Raw genomic sequence first — 17,214 nt, forward strand, 5'->3', positions numbered from 1 at the left:
ATAATAAACAACTTTTATTTATATCCCAGCCTCCCCGGCCGAAGTTGGGCTCAGGGCGGCTAACATCAGATACATAACATTGGTATAAAATCAAACAATAATTAAATTACCTCCTAAAAACATGTCAAAATCAAATTAAAGTCTAATTAGATGACTTTCTGCAAGGTTAGGGTTGGGAACAGTAAGTGCTCCACTGAATTGAAATTTCAGCCTTCACGACATAGGAAAAAGGCCAAGTAAACAGCTATTTTCATGGAGGAGGGTCAAGATATTAACTGATATGCATGGAATTTCATATATAGCTATATAATACCCAGTGTGGTAAGATAAGACCTTTGGAGCAGGCATTTTCAAAAAAAGTTTTTTATGAACTGCCCTAGTAGGGCAGTAATTGTTCCGTGATAATTTGTCACACCCCTCCATGATGGAACCTGGGGCACGATGGAACTTCCTACGCCCCTGCTCCCAGGCCTGGTCACAATCTCTTTGTCAATATCAAACCACCCCACTACCACACACGATCAGGGTTTTGGTTTTTTTAAGTCAACTAGAAAGGGAAAACTGCACAGCAAACACCATGTGTAATATGGCCTTCAACAATGGTTCAACCTGCACATCATGCTCCTCATTGCAAATGCTATGGGAAATGGCTTGCAAAAATGGTTATGTGACTTACCCCCAATAAATCAGCACACCTGTCCAGCACAGGGTAACCAAGATGGCAAAAGAGGGAATGGGTTTGCACAAAATTTGCACATGCAAATTTATATGTGTAGCTGCAAATTAAGAAATTATCACTATAAAAGGAAATGCCAGGCATTTTGCCACGATAGGGAAGACTGTGGCTAGGTTGTGTGGGAGCCAGTTCAGTCTGCTGCCCACATATTACCTGCAGGTGAGAAACTTTATGGCTCCTCCCCCTGTTCCTCATTCTATTTTGATTCATCTCGAAACCGGACTTGGACCAGGCAGTTCTTCAAATAAATAGAGGATTCCTCCTGAGAGACGACTGTTCATGCTGAAATGGGTATTCCCTACCATGGAATCTCTCTTCTAACTAGTCCTGCTCCTAAACACTGTTTTTTAGCACCAGTAGGGATACAGGTAAAGGGTAAAGGGACCCCTGACCATTAGGTCCAGTCGTGACCGACTCTGGGGTTGCGGCGCTCATCTCGCTTTATTGGCAAGGGAGCCGGCGTACAGCTTCCGGGTCATGTGGCCAGCATGACTAAGCCGCTTCTGGCAAACCAGAGCAGCACACGGAAACGCTGTTTACCTTCCTGCCGGAGCGGTACCTATTTATCTACTTGCACTTTGACGTGCTTTCGAACTGCTAGGTTGGCAGGAGCTGAGACCGAACAACGGGAGCTCATCCTATCACGGGGATTCGAACTGCCGACCTTCTGATTGGCAAGTCCTAGGCTCTGTGGTTGAACCCACAGTGCCACCCGTGTCCCCAGGGATACAGGTATGGTTCAATAAAAACACCACCCAAACATCTTTGCTTATTTATGCCTTTGCTTATTTACACATTTTTCAATCCTAGCCAGTTTGTTTGCTTGCAAATGAAGTAATGTAAGCTTGGCAGGGGGAGCAATTCCAGTTGGATAACTTTAGTCCAGTGGATTTTTTTTTGGGGGGGGGGAGGTTACGAACAAAGGGATCGATCCTGCTCAGTTAGACTGAGCATGTGTGTTCCCCTGCAGTGTGGTGCTGTTTGAAAAACCTGCTTGGAAACAAACCCATGCTTTTTTCCCGCAGAGGCTGTCTGCCTCTGTTTTCCTGCCCAACTCCCTGCCCCCTTACAACTCTGGCCTGACTTGGACAAAGCCTGGACCCCACCCTGAATTATCCCATCTCTGGATTTGGGATTCAGGCATTGGCTGAACCTGATGCCCAGCCCCTACTTGCCCATCCTCTCCCACATGCCCCGTAGCAACCATTTTGTGACCACAGCGCTTTCTCAAAAATGTCTGCCCCAAGCCCCAAAGGTTGGAGACTCCTGCCTTAAGCAAAAGAGCTGCATTACTTCTTTAAGAGGATGATGAAGCTGTAAGCAAACACGGCCATTCCGACGAGGAAGTAAGCGAGGGGCAGCCGGTAGCCTGCTGTCCCAATCTTCCTCGCCTGTCCGTAGTAGCCGTAGAATAAAACCGAGTACTGGAGGTAGCCCTGTGGAAACACCAATGAAATAAATCAGCATCTAGTAGGGTAGCCACCCAGTCCATCTAAAGAAAAAAAGGCCCAATCAATTGCTGATATGATAATATAATTTTTCGCCTTGCCCCCAAAGACCAGATCGTATCGAGATCTTGTGCAGATTCTTCTTGCCCGGCAGGGATGCTCTTGCTAGGAGTGCTTCCAAAGGGCTCTCCAGCCAGGATCTGTAATAACAAAGCAAAGCTTTAAACAGGTCCTCTGGAATGAAGATGATGGAGTTTATGGAGCTGGCTTTCTTTGGTTTTCTTTGTTTTTTTAAAAAAATGTTGTATCTCTGTTTTTCATTGGGTTTTTTTGTTTTGTTTTGTTTTTGGTATGATGTTGTGTTTTTGTATACCGCTTAGAGATTTTTTTAAAAAAATACTGGCAATAATAAACTTCTGAATGAATAAATAAATAACTCTCCACACATCCCACCAAGAAATACCATACAATGAGCATTACTTACCTCTGGTAAAACAACAAATGTTCCTGTCATGATGGTGAGAACAATATTGATTCCAAATAGCCATCTCAAAAAAATAAAGTAAGAGGCGACTCCAGAGCCAAAGTGACCTTCAACCACAAAAGGGGGGGGGGTATTAGCATTATTATTCTATTCTATTCTATTCTATTCTATTCTATTCTATTCTATTCTATTCCCTTCACCCCCATGGTCCCAGGATGGGTTACAACAATTAAAACACAATATTAAAAAGAGTTTCTAACAACTTGCCCCCACAGAAATAACGTGGGCCCTAAAAACATACATCTGAAGTGTCAAAAGCCTGGGTCTTCAGCATTTGATGGTAGCTGCATAACAAAGGTCCCTCCCCACAGGAGGGCAACTTAAGAGGCTACCACAGAGATTTTCCTCTCCCAGGCATTAGGAGAAATTCACAGAAAAGTGCTGGTGAATTTTCACACCACATTTTAATCATCATCATCATCATCATCATCATCAGGGAGTTTTTCCCCAGCCAGAACTCACCAGAACCCAGAACCTCTCAGATGGGTGCAATTGCCATGCTAAAAGAACATGGAAGGCATTCGTGGTGAGTTCCAGCACCTCTTTTCCCACTAAAATAGCACTGATAATCACAAACTGATTCGGAACCGGCAAGCCACTCCAGTATCCCTGCCAAGAAAACTCCATGGGCAAAGGAGGCAGTGGAAGACAGGAGTGCCTGGCATGCCCTGGTCCATGGGGTCAAGAAGAGTCGGACATGACTAAATGACTAAACAACAACAATTTTAGATTGGGAGGAAAAATGACAGACTGAAGTTGGCAGATTCTTCCATCCCTTCTTCCAAGTAGAAACATGCAAGATTACAGTGTTACTCTGAGGAAAGTGGGCTTTAGAACCTCAGCTCAAGAATAAGGGAATGTTGATTTAAATTTTTTTAATTGGCTCAATATGACAAATGTTGGAAGCATCTATTATCTATCATCTATCTATCTATCTCTATCATATATCTATAATATAATATTATATAATATTTTCAATAAGCCCAAGAGAAAGCCTTATTCCCAGCACTTTCCCATGACAGGCAACATCTTAGTTAATTAGTCTCCTTCCATACTTACTTTCTATTTTCTTGATTCTCATTTCCCAGGGAATAAAGATGACCACAAAGTTATATGCAAGCCGAATAAATTTTCGCCACAGCTAGGAAAAACACAGACATATTAGAAACAGCTTTAGTTTACGTGAAAGGAATACACTCTGCCCACACAAGGGATCATCCTCAACATTTAGGTCTCATCTGCACTGTACATTCAAAGCAGTATCATACCACCTCAAACAGTCACGGCTTTCCCCAAGGAATCATGGGAAGTATAGTTTGTTAAGGGTTTGGAGAGTTGTTAGGAGACCCCCCCTCCAATTCCTCTCACAGAACTACAATTCCCATAGTGGTTTAATAAAAATAAAAATATAATAAAATAATAATAATAATAATAATAATAATAATAATAATAATAATTTGTTATTGTTGTTGTTGTAGTAGTAGTAGTATTTATACCCCACCCATCTGGCTGGGTTTCCCCAGCCACAACCAAATCTTCTCTATTAGTTTTTAATGTTCAATGTTTTATCACATTATTCTTATTCTTATTATTCTGCTAGGAGCTGCCCAGAGTGGCTGGGGAAACCCAGCCAGATGAGCGGGGTATTAACAACAACAACAACAACAACAACAACAACTTTTGTCTTCTTATCATATATTGCAAGCCACTTTGGGCACACTTTTTGGCAAAACAAAATACAAACAACAACAACAATCTTTATTACGGTCCAGAGACCAACAAAACATTACAAATCAATACAGAGTTCATACAGCCTACCTCCAGGTTAATCAAGCACTTTGTTTGGAATATAGGGCTCATTTGTTCTTTCAACCACCGATAAAAACTTTGCCACTGCCAAAGTTCTAGCTTTTGTCCGGTCTTCCAGTAGGAACCTGACATAGTGAGCTTCTGACTTTCCCGGGAAAGGCACCAGCAAGGGTAGTATCAGTTCAGCCCTGGCCTGCTCATACTTCGCACAATGTAACAAAATATGATTTATGGACTCGATGTCTTGAGCACACGAGCAAAGTCTGTCCTGGTAGGGAACTCCTCTCAACCTACCATCCAGCACTGCAGAGGGGAAGACATTCAGTCTGGCCTTGGTGAAAAGGCTTCGATAGTTAGGTACTGTCAGGTTTTTGATGTAAGGTGTTAACTCAAAGACATACCCATATTGAACTCCTGCTGCCAGTGGACTACAGACTGCGTGTGACCGAGATCGCAAGTCACTGTGTGCATTGTCCCATAATCTTTGCTTTAAAGCCTTTTGGGCGCCTTCATAGCCCAGGTAATACAGTTGGGGGGGAGACAGACCAATAGAGGTGGCTTTTTTAGCCATGGTTTTCTGCCATTTGCTGACAAATTCCTCATTGGTGATATGTTGGTACAGACCCTTCCCTAGATTAAACACTGAAATCCTGAGCCAATGTCTTAGGGCAGCCCACCATGCTCTAGCTGAAATTGGGCATTCACCAGCTTCCAGCAGAAGTACGGAGTTGGGGACGCAGTTAGGTACCTGCAGCAGAGATCGTATAAATTTTGCCTGAAAGCCATCTAGCTTTGGCAGGTCCCCATTATGCCAGACATTTGCTGCATACAGGAGTTGGGAAACGGGCTTTGCGTTGAAAACCCTTAAGGCTGCTGGAACATATTTGCCGCCCTTTGTGAAGAAGAATTTATGTATGGCTAGCTTTGTAATCTCCGCCTTTTGAAGGGAGGTTTGCCAATGGTGCTTCCAAGATCTTGTATGATGGAATGTGAGCCCTAGGTAACTGAAGTATTTTACCTGTTCGAGGTTATGGCCATCCAGCACCCATTTAGACTGGGAGAATCTTCTTTCGAAGACTAAGATTTTAGATTTTTCATAATTAATGGATAAACCATTTCCAGAACAGTAATCAGAAAATTTCTTCAGCAGATAATTCAAGCCCGGCCTGGAACGCGAGATGATGGCTGCGTCATCAGCATACAACAACAAAGGGGTCCTTCTCATTCCTATTTTTGGAATGTGTCCATCTGGGTCCATTAAGTTCTCTTCTAGGTCATTTAGGAATAGGCAGAACAATGTGGGGGCCAAAATACAACCCTGTCTCACCCCCCTAGTCATCTCGATGCTGTTCGATAGCTGTCCCTGTCGACCGCATCGGACCTGCAGTTTGGTTCCATTGTACAGGGCTTTTATAAGAAAGAGAAGTCGTTTGTCCTGCAAGATCAGACTCAATTTGGACCATAGCTGGGATCTGGGGATGGAGTCAAATGCTGATTTCAGGTCCATAAAGGCCACGAAGAGTTTACCCTGTAGGTGTCTGGTATACTTCTCAGCTAGGAAGGACAGCATTAGACAGTGGTCTGTTGTTGAATGATTCTCACGGAAAGCTGCCTGGGCTTCAGATAGTATATTATGTTCATTTAGAAAAGTTGTCAATTTGCTACTGAGGAAATGGGCATATAGTTTCCCAATTATTGAGAGCAGGCTAATAGGCCTATAATTGGAAGGTACATTTGGGTGGCCTCTCTTAAAGATTGGGACTACTATAGCATGTTTCCAGCTATATGGTACCTTACCAGAGTTATTTACTACCGTAAAGAGTGCTGCCAGAAGCGGGGCCCACCAGTGCTGGTTTGATGTAATCACCTCAGCTGGGATAAAGTCTTTCCCCGGAGCCTTTCCGCTCTTCAGCTTCCCAATTAATGTATGGACTTCCTCCACAGTTACCGGCCTCCAATTAGGGAGCAGTGACAATTGTACCCTGTCATCCTCCTGTGAACTGGAAGGGAGGTTAGGACTTTCCATAAATATATTTCTGAAGTGGTTCTCCCAAACCTGAGCTGGAATGACACAGCTGGGGGCTGAGGAGCTATTTCTCATTGAGTCGGAGACCAGTTGCCAAAAGAGTTTAGTTTCATTGTTTAGTGAGGCATTCAATAGTAGGGACCAGGAATTTTGTTCGGACTGCCTTTTTTTTGAGGCCAAAAGGGCTTTGTACTCTTTTTTGATTTTGAAATAAGATTGAGGTAAGTAGCTTAATCCAGCGTTTCTATAGGCCAAATAGGCGTTCCTTAGGGCTTCCTTCTTTGTGTGGCACTCTTGGTCAAACCAACTGCGCCCTTTCGCAGTGCGTGGCTTGCCGGCTGAGTTTATGTTAACCGAGACCACATCCTGCAAGGACTCAATGAGATTTTCATAAGCTGTCAGGGAGGAGTCTATTGATAAATTGTTTATTATAATTGATCTTAACTTAATTGCAGTTTGTGAATTCAATCTATTCTCAACTGCAATTGCTATCTCAGGTGTCCATTTTTTCCTACGCAATGCTGGATCATTTGCTTTGTCTATGTCCTCATGTTCTATGTGAGAGTGCTGAATTGAATTTTGGCCGGTAATGGAGATGATAAGAGGTAAGTGGTCACTTTCAGTCCTATTATCTATTGTGAATTTTTTAATTGATTCGAAGGCCTGTCTGTTAGTGAGACAGTAGTCTACTGTGCTGGCCCCATTTGAATTTATGAATGTGTACTCGCCTTCTCTGTCCCCGGGGAATGCCCCATTAGCAATGATCAGATCCAGACTTATTTGTAAAAAAGCCAGGCAGAATCCAGCATAGTTGATTTGGCAATCTTTCGAATGTCTACGTGGGGGTGGGTTTAGCAAGAGGGCGCTATTTTCCTTTAGATCTCTTAATATTGGGAATTTTATTTCCAGGCTATCATCATTTGAGCCTATTCTGGCATTCATATCTCCCATTAGGTAAAATGGCGAGCCAGGGTACCTAATTTGTAGGGAATAAAGGAAACTATGGATTTTACGCCACGTGCTCTCTATCTGTGTTTGCACTGTATATGGTGGAATATACACTGAAACAAAAATAATACTCTTGGATTCCATATGCAAGGTGATCCCCAGTGCCAGCTGCTCGAAAACTGAGCACTCAATAACTTGTGACGTCAATTGAGTGGAAACCAGAGTTACTAGGCCCCCCCTTGGTCGTCCCCTTCCAAGCGGTTTAGAGGCCTTGATTTCATAGACGTCGTAACCGTCAAGAGCTATGTTATCAGTTGCCCAAGTTTCCTGCAGCATTATTATGTCAAAACCCATTATATATTCACGAAATGGCTCGTCCCCAAGTTTGTTAGCCCAACCCGCTATGTTCCATGAGATAATGTTAAAGCTGCTCGTTCCATAACTGGCTTGGCTTCATTGTGGTGGGGAAATTGTTATCAGCTCTCCCACTGGTTCGGTAATGATGCATCCGTTCTTAGGGTATGCACGGTGTTGTTGTTCTCGGGGTTGATTTGCAGCATTTTCCCGATTTCCCGGCATCGACGGTGTTATTTGGATTGCTGGTGCCATCGGGGGGTCTTCGTCAAAGATAATTAAATCTGTCTCTGGCTTTCTATGTGTCCCATTTCCCTTGGGAGGGTCGTCACTTGGCATTGGCTGATCAGATTCCAGTTGGGATAGAGGGTGGTGAAATTCTGGATCTGCCAAAGGCGTAATGGAGAGTCCTATCTTTGAATTATCTAGATTGGGCTGGCGTTCTTTGTGTGTTTGACCTTTTTGGTCTGATGTTTTCCTCTCCAAGTGAGTGTTGCAGCTGGGTTCACCGCACATATTCATCTTTGACGGCCCTTCCGAATGAATCATGGCCCTGTGGCGAAAGCCCTTCGGCAGAGAGGGTGCTGATTGCTTGGAGTTGGTCCGGCTATATGACAAGTTTGGCAGTAGTTGTTTTCGTTCTGTGTCTTTAAAAACACGCCTCAAAACAATATTATAGTCCTGTAAAATGGCCCTATATTTCAGTAGCATTTTAGGGGTAGCTGAGTCAGAAAATGTCAGCGTGAGTCTAGTGTGCTGGGGGTCCGTGCAAAGCAAGTTTATCGCGATCAGAGTGTTGCAATGGATATTTAGTAAAAGCTTAAAGTTTCTCTTCACACTGTCGATTGATTTCCAGTAAGGCAGGATACCATTAAAAGGATATATGTCCAGAGCTACTTGAGTACTTTGTAGGATCAGGTCCCTACTTTCGCTTTTGTTGTTTTTAGTATTTGTAGTCTCTTGGTTATCAAGTCTAGGCCGGTTGCACCCCTGTACATGATGGTCTAGAGGGAGGGCAACGCTATGGTCGGTCTCTTTAGTACTGAGTTGGCTATTTTTGGCTGTCAGGAGCACCAACTCCGCCAGGAGAGACGTTACCTTTTGTAATTTGATGTTAATTTCCTCCACTGTTCTTGCAGTCAGCAAACAGTGGTCCGCGAGTATTTCTGCATAGAGCGGTGCCCCCTCAGATGGTAGTTCATGGGATAATTCATGAGCGCTCATCTCAGCATTCTCCCCTGGGTGATCTCCGCCCAATAAAGCATCCCCACCTACCTGGGAATGAGTTCTGTTTGGTGTGGTAGGTTCTGAGTTCTGTGCTTTTACAAAATCATCCATTTTGCTCTGCTTTCTCTTCTGTGGGCTCCCTTCTGGAGATGAGGCCGCTCGTTTCTTTTTCCTAGGCATTTTCCAGGGATAGAGCCGCTGTAAATCAGAGCAGCTTCTGCTGTAAATCAGGAAGCTCGGCGTCTACCCATGATAGGGTGTCTAATCTCCACTCCTGCTGGGCTGGAGCTAATTAGGGCTTTCTAGACTTTCTGTAACTCAGGCCCTTGACCTAAGCTTTGTAAATTAATAGCTGCCAACTAACAAAAATAAAGAACTGAGGCTAATAAAAGCTAATAAAAACTGATAAAAAGCTAGTAGAAACTGATAAAAATAATAAAAACGGCATCAACTGATGCGGAGTTCAAGTCGATGCTACTACTAACGACGACGCCATCTTGACTTAACCAAAAATACAAACAAACATATCACTACAATGATGGGGGGACTCCCAGTGTCCCCCTCAAACCTGGCCCAGAGGAGAAAGTTCTCTGACATTTGATAACATGTATTTCTTTTAAAATTCCTCAGACCTTTTGCTCATGGAGTAACTCTCTATTTCATGCTGAACTGCGCTTTGGGCAAAATTTCTCATTTGACCCTTTTGCTCCATGGTATTGAGAAAGCAATAACATTGCCGTGCCTATGATGGTTCAGCCCATTAGTCAATCTCAAGAGGCCACCTTCTCTGGTCGCTAGTTGCTCATGCACAGTCAATTTCTTTCGAGCCAGATTTTTGTTAACTCATGAATAATCAATGCAGTGGTCAAAGCTAATTAATTCCATGGGTCTTCCAAGGCTTTATTGCTGTAAGTGGAAGTATTTTAATTAAAGAAAAAAATAACAGATGGCACAGACCTTCTCGATCAATCAGAAAACCACACCAATGGCACAGATAAAGCTTTACAGGCAATATATTGTAAAGCAGCAAAGGGGCAGCTGCTGGCCTCCAGATGTGGCTAGCCTACAACTTCCATGGGGTTTATGGGGTGTTAGGGGAGGGTTAGTGTTATGTATTCAGTGGTCTGTGTTTGCCTGAGCTTGAGTCTGGACTAAGGATTCCGAGCTCCTGTGTTCTGATTCGATACATGATGTCCAGTCACAGAACATTTCAGGATTTGGGCCTCTGCCATTGGCCCTTGAACTCTGAGTCGTGATTTGCAGCTTGGAAGTTTAGACAGCCAATCATGTTGGGAGTAGGAGAGGCCCAGGCTTTCAGGAATGTATATAAGCAGTTGCTTTGCCCCCATTTCCCAGTTATGTGGTTCAATAAAGCTTCTTGTTGTTATCACTGTGTCCTGCCTCGTGGGAACCCACCTACACTTCAGTAAGTACCTCCGGTGAGGGACAAATGCTCCTTCTAGGGTGGTTTGTCCATCTTTGGCCCCACCCTGCACTCAGCTCCCATCTTTGGCTCCTAGAAGCTGTCAGCATATGACAGCAGCCACACTCCAGAAACAGCTTTGATTGGTTAGCTAAACCAGGTGGCGGTAGCCGATGAGTCTCAAACCCTTGGTGAATCAGTGACTCCCTCTGTATGTGAGAACAAGCTCAGGTGGATTGAGTGAGCATGACCATTAGTGGGTGCAACAGTCAAGAAGGCGGTTTCTGCACATTCCGGAGAGGGAAGTGTGGGCTTGTCAACCTGGGAAGGTAGCCCATCTAAACCTCCACGGCCTAGCAGGATATCTTCAGGAGAAGAAAAGGCTAAGGGGTAAACACTACCATTTACAGTGGTACCTTGGGTTAAGTACTTAATTTGTTCCGGAGGTCCGAACTTAACCTGAAACTGTTCTTAACCTGAAGCACCACTTTAGCTAATGGGGCCTCCCACTGCTGCCGTGCCGCTGGAGCACAATTTCTGTTCTCATCCTGAAGCAAAGTTCTTAAGCTGAAGCACTATTTCTGGGTTAGCAGAGTCTGTAACCTGAAGGGTCTGTAACCTAAAGCATCTGTAACCCAAGGTACCACTGTATTGGACATAAGACAGAGCTGAATGCTAGAAGATAAAGAGAGAGCAATTCACCCAGAGCACAGTTAAATCTGTGGAACTCGCTGCCACAAGAGGCAGCGGTGGCTTTCAAATAGGGTTGGGCAGATTCATGGATGATCTGAAGCGTATGTAACCTGAAGCATATGTAACCCGAGGTACCACTGTATTAATTTATAGGGTTTGAGGGATCCCTCCCAAATCTGTAACAATATTTGGGAAAATGGTTCTCAAAAGGCTCGGCTGCCTCTTGAAATTTTGACACTAACTTTGTCATGAGGGCTCCTGAGGTGGGGGAGGCAGTTTTTGTCCATGTTGCTGTCTGCCATTTTGAATCAAGATGGCAGACCAGCATGTGACTTGGGCATGACTTGGGGCAATTTTTGGCATGATAGGTCCAAACTCAGAAATCACACTTCTAAAAATTCCTGGGCGGTGACAGACACGCCCCACTAGTCCTTTATATTTATATATATTTAGTCCTATACAGTGGTACCTCGGGTTAAGTACTTAATTCGTTCCGGAGGTCTGTTCTTAACCTGAAACTGTTCTTAACCTGAAGCACCACTTTAGCTAATGGGGCCTCCCGCTGCTGCCTCACGATTTCTGTTCTCATCCTGAAGCAAAGTTCTTAACCTGAAGGACTATTTCTGGGTTAGTGGAGTCTGTAACCTGAAGCGTATGTAACCTGAAGTGTATGTAACCTGAGGTACCACTGTATATATATTGCAAGGCTGTGAAAGCTTCCCCTTCAGAATTTCTGCCAGACAGATATGCTGGCAACCTCTACCTTGCTGCCCTCTTTTTCCCCCATTTAGTTAATAATGATGACTTGGAAAGATTTCCCTCCGCAAATGGAAATCCTCAATCACTTTCATGGAAAGCGAGTTCAGGAGCTTTTAATGAAAAGCAGACCAACCTCCGCTCCGGCTGCCTGGTAGCCTCTCGTTCGAGTCAGCCGACCTTCGTACTTCAGTACAATCTCTTTGGCTTGTCTGCCGAGGAAGACGAGAGATTCATTCTGCGTGGCCAAAATCTCATTACATCCCCAGCTCCTGATGTCCCCCTCTCATAAATAACATCTAACGAACTTGCCAAGGAGCGCGAATTACTGCTGCAAAATGCAACCTGCCTTGTGGACCTTCCCCTCCCTCTCTACACTTGAAATAAATTGGAGCATTGCAAGAATGCTAAATCCATACCCTCCAACATTTCTCTGATGAAAATAGGGATGTCCTATTCAATAATAATAATAATTTTATTATTTATACCCCACCAATCTGACTAGTTTGCCCCAGCCACTCTAGGCGGCTTCCAATACATATAAAAACCTTAATAAAACATTCAACATTAAAAAAAAACCTTCCCTATGCAGAGCTGCCTTCAGATGTCTTCTAAAGGTTTACTTGGTTCGGGGGGGGTCGCATAACTCCATAACCTCTAGCATTTCTCCGATGAAACTAGGGATGTCCTAAGGAAAAGTGAGACATTCTGGGATCAAATCAGAAACCGGGATGACTTCTGTAAATCTGGGGCTGTCCCTGGAAACTGGGACACTTGGAGGGTCTGTAATTCCACTCAATGTTTTCTCTTAAACAAAGAAATTTAAGAAAACAAAAACTAAGGAAGAAGGTGTTTAACCACTACAGTGCCTGAAGGAGCCCTGACATAGCCTTCTCGGCAGTGGCGCCCGCCCTGTGGAATGCCCTCCCACCAGATTTCAAGGAGATAAACAACTATCTGACTTTCAGAAGACATCTGAAGGCAGCCTTGTTTAGGGAAGTTTTTAATGTTTGATGTTTTATTGTGTTTTTAATATCCTGCTGGAATCTGCCCAGAGTGGCTGGGGCAGATGTATGTATGTATGTATGTATGTATGTATGTATGTATGTATGTATTATTTCCAGGTAGACCTAAGAAGATCACCCTCTGAAATCCTGCAGATTAATGGTTCTACTGTTGACTTACAGAATATTACCTACTGCTTATCACTAATCAGATGCAGCCATTGATTTGTTTCTTGGAAAATGTAAATGATTTGAGACCACAAAACCCACAAGGGTGTATGTTTCAGAAATGACTGATGTTGTTGGAGAATTTCCATTACCTTAATGCCCTGAGTTTCTGCCTCATGGGCCAGGGTCTGCAACGGATGTTGGCCATGATCTCCTTCTGAAACTGTATATTCTGGAAGATCTGTTCTGGGTCACTGCTGTCAACCTTCTCATCCCCATTATCTTCATCTGAGTTGCTAGGTATGGCCGATATCCCATGGTGCATGTAGAGAGAGAGAGAGAGAGAGAGAGAGAGAGAGAGAGAGAGAGAGAGCGCGCAAGGTGAGTTATCATCACAATGATTTTTCAGTCAAAAGTAAAAGGTTGCATCAGTGCAGATAATCTAGAAACCCCCATCATACAAACAGATGGTTGGATATTTCAATCCTTGTGACTCTGGTACTTAATTTAGTCTACCTTTTCTGAATGCTTCTGCGCTTTAAACAGCAGTCGGACAAACGCAGCCCCCAACATCACAATTCAACACATCTCTAATCAGACATCGCTCAGTTTAATGGGGCTTACTCGAGAGCCAGTGTGGTGTAGTGGTTAAGAGTGGTAGACTTGTAATCTGGTGAACTGGGTTCACTTCCCTGCTCCTCCACATGCAGCTGCTGGGTGACCTTGGGCCAGTCACACTTCTCTGAAGTCTCTCAGCCTCACTCACCTCACAGAGTGTTTGTTGTGGGGGAGGAAGGGAAAGGAGAATGTTAGCCGCTTTGAGACTCCTTCGGGTAGTGATAAAGCGGGATATCAAATCCAAACTCTTCTTACTCCCAAGTAGGGAAATCTAACCCAGGGAAGAAATTCAGCTCAGTTCACATTTAAAGACACATCTATCACATTTTCGCATTCAAAACAATAAGAGAATAAATGAACCGGCCATCTTTTATTCACAGTTACCTGGATTTTTTGTGATGCAGTTTTCTAACCAGTGTTGACAAAAATGCCATACATTAGGAGAATGTGTGCACAGCAATGGTCATGTGAGTGAAAATAACTTACAAAATTGTAGTAGAATTATATTGCTTGCAAAAATGTTCACATTAGTCAAAACTGTATTAAAAATGTGCTTACTGGGAGAAACCTGCAATAAAACGATACGAAAATTTCCTGGGGAGTTTTATTTTCCTTAAGAAAATCCCAAATTGCTGCAGAAATGTGGAGAACTGAATTTAAGATTGTTAAAATAAGAAACCGAGAGAACCGAAATTGTCCCAGATAAGCAGGGCTACCTGTCTTTCTGACTTCAAGGCTTGACCAAGGCACTTTATTTGTAGACCAGGGCTGTTAACTTTTTATACCAAGTGGCCACGAGAGTACTTTGACATGGAACCCACGGTCAAGTTCACTGCATGTACGGTGTTAAAGGAAAATATTATGAAAATGATGTATAGATGGTACTTAACCCCTGTAAAACTAGCAAAGATATATCATAATAGAGATAATCTATGTTGGAAATGTAAAGAAAAGGAGGGTACCTTTTATCATATTTGGTGGACCTGCCCCAAGGTGAAAGACTGCTGGGAGAAGATTTATAATGAATTGAAAAAAATGTTGAAATATACATTTATTAAGGAACCAGAGGCCTTTCTTCTTGGAATAATAGGTTTGGAATTGCCCAAAAAAGATGTTAGATTGTTTTTGTATGCCACAACTGCAGCTAGAATTTTGTTAGCTAAGAATTGGGAATCACGAGAAGTCCCAACAGTGGAGGAATGGCAGATGAAGATGATGGACTTTTCGGAGCTGGCTGACCTGACTGGAAGAGTCCGCGACCAGAAGGAGGAGGAGTACCAGGAGGAATGGATGAAATTCAAAGACTATTTAGTTAAATATGCTAAGATAACTTAATTGGAAAAACTTGCAAATACCAGATAGGCTTAGGATTTAAATATGTGATGTTAGTGAATAACATGTTTAAAGTCAAAACAAAGAAAGATGTTAAGTGATTAAGTTAATTTTATGAGAAAATTGGTTTTGGAAAACTGTTACAGTGATATACACTGAAATTCAGCCAGAGGGATTTGAGTAAGTCACTTAACAATGTTACCAAGATTGGATCAAGTAAAGTTAAGATGTTTGTTTGTTTGTTTAAAAAATTAGGAAAATCAATAAAAAAATTGGGGGGAAAAAGACATGGAACCCACGGGCTGTCTTAAGTGAGATGGGCGCACAACCCCAGAGTCTGTCAAGACTGGCCCGTACGGGCAGGGGTACCTTTACCTTTACCTTACAACGTAACTGTAACAATTTTCTAAAACTATCCAATCACTGAACGTCACTTTCGATCCCTTATTTGCATAACTATCTACAGTATCCCCCTGCTGGCCCAGAGTGAGAACTTCAGTACATAACACTAGGAAGCTGCCAAAGCCCTCATGCTTCCTTCCCCAAGCCCAGCAACTTTCTTACCTGGCTTTGGGAAGGCAGCACAAGGGGGGTTTCGGAGGGGGGAGTTCAAATGTTGACGAGGGCTGGAAAAAAGGCCTCGAGAACCAGCTGCATTTTGGACCGCCCTGTTGTAAACACATGGCTCCATAGGACTGAAGTGGCATGTCTGCGTTTTCCATTACAAGTGCTTGCTGCCCATTTAATTGCAGCTCTGCATCGTCTTCCATCTGAGCTGCACTGATAACACAGTGCTCCTTTCTAGAAGTGTGTGTGTGTGTGTAAATAATAACAGAATAAATGGCTCAAGGCCATCAATTCCCCGGGACTGCAAATAAAGGGTTCTGCAACCAGATCCTCTGCATATTTAGCCAGATATAGGTCTCCCAATTGGATTTGCTCTGAAGTAAATATGCATATGATGATGACAGCAACCTTAGTTTTAAAATAGCAATATTATTACTCTGCCACTGAGGCTGCCATCCTATATATTTATCTATTTAAGAGCATTTGTACCCCACGCTTCATCCAAAAAGATTCCCAGAGAGGCAAACATACAATCAAGAGAGTTTACCATCTAAAAAAATCCACAACACACAAGGGAAAAGGGACAGGGAGGAAAACAATCCTATATATGCTTACCTGGGAGTAAGCTTCGCTGAGCTTATTTGGGTTCCCCTTACATTAGAGCTGATACACACAGGACCACACTCTGAGGGAAGTAGGTAGCATGTGCCTGATTTATTTTTTAACCAAGACTCATTGCTAACAATTTCCTGTTGCACATAAGAGGGGCAGTGTGGTGTACTGGTCAGAGGGTTGGGTTGGGACCTGGGAAACCAGGGTTCAAATCCTCACTCAGCCATGAAGTTTGAGCCAGAGTCATTATCTCTCATCCTAACCTACTTCACAGGCTTGTTGTGAGGGTGGAACGGGAAGAAGGAGACCTATGCACAGTGGCGTAGCGTGGGGGGGGGTGCAGGGGGGGCGGCCGCACCGGGCGCAACATCTGGGGGGTAGGGTTAGGGGGCGCAAATCCATGGGTTAGGGGGCGCAAATCCACGGGTTAGGGGGTGCAAATTACTTGCCTTGCCCCGGGTGCTGACAACCCACGCTACGCCACTGGACCTATGCAAGTTGCCTTGAACTCCTTAGAGGAAAGCTGGGGTACACATATAACTACTACTACTACTACTACTACTACTACTACTACTAATATACATTTACTGAATTCAGACAGCATCTAGAGGCATAAACTGCATGGACAGTATTCCTCTTTGCGATGTTGGTTGTGAAGATCTGTGTGCGAAGGAGATGCAGAAGACCACACTTTCCTACATTCATAAAACGAATCTCCAAACAAATAAGCAACCAAAGAGATTTAACGGCTTGCCACCCTGCTGAAATCTATCAATAAAGCTGGGATCTTTCAGAAACAGAAATGCACTGCGTTGGGATTCAACACTGGAAGTGCAGAGAAACAGCATCTGAAAACTTGCAGGCAAAGGAGATTTGAAAATGCAACTTCCTGCATTCATCATTTCAGGGCATTACAAAAAGCCAGTTGCAAAAGCAGTGCTTGGGTTAG

General features: G+C 43.5%; 1 protein-coding gene and 2 long non-coding RNA genes across 8 annotated transcripts in view; 1 reads left to right on the forward strand and 2 right to left on the reverse strand.

The window, feature by feature from the left end:
- LOC309356988 overlaps positions 1–17,214 on the reverse strand; it is a 62,817-nt gene that overhangs the window by 19,090 nt on the left and 26,513 nt on the right. The window lies entirely within an intron of this gene.
- The window catches only part of TMC3 (transmembrane channel like 3), a 49,815-nt gene that overhangs the window by 19,090 nt on the left and 13,511 nt on the right, over positions 1–17,214 (reverse strand). For 5 of the 6 annotated variants that reach the window (XM_081888430.1, XM_081888429.1, XM_081888432.1 and 2 more), the window contains 6 exons: positions 13,289–13,432; positions 12,101–12,176; positions 3,788–3,869; positions 2,669–2,775; positions 2,286–2,384; positions 2,030–2,172 (listed from right to left, as the gene is read on the reverse strand). In XM_081888430.1, the coding sequence (XP_081744556.1) occupies positions 2,030–2,172; positions 2,286–2,384; positions 2,669–2,775; positions 3,788–3,869; positions 12,101–12,176; positions 13,289–13,432 (651 nt within the window). Of the gene's footprint in view, positions 1–2,029; positions 2,173–2,285; positions 2,385–2,668; positions 2,776–3,787; positions 3,870–10,508; positions 10,646–12,100; positions 12,177–13,288; positions 13,433–17,214 lie in introns of those variants that run through there. The other variant, XM_081888434.1, reaches the window with a different exon arrangement.
- On the forward strand, positions 13,373–14,108 carry LOC309356980. The gene is made up of 3 exons (XR_014162987.1): positions 13,373–13,461; positions 13,496–13,770; positions 14,020–14,108. It is a non-coding gene; the product is annotated as an uncharacterized lncRNA (long non-coding RNA).

Source organism: Podarcis melisellensis, assembly GCF_964234715.1.
Source record: "Podarcis melisellensis genome assembly, chromosome: 14".
Classification (NCBI taxonomy): domain Eukaryota; kingdom Metazoa; phylum Chordata; class Lepidosauria; order Squamata; family Lacertidae; genus Podarcis; species Podarcis melisellensis.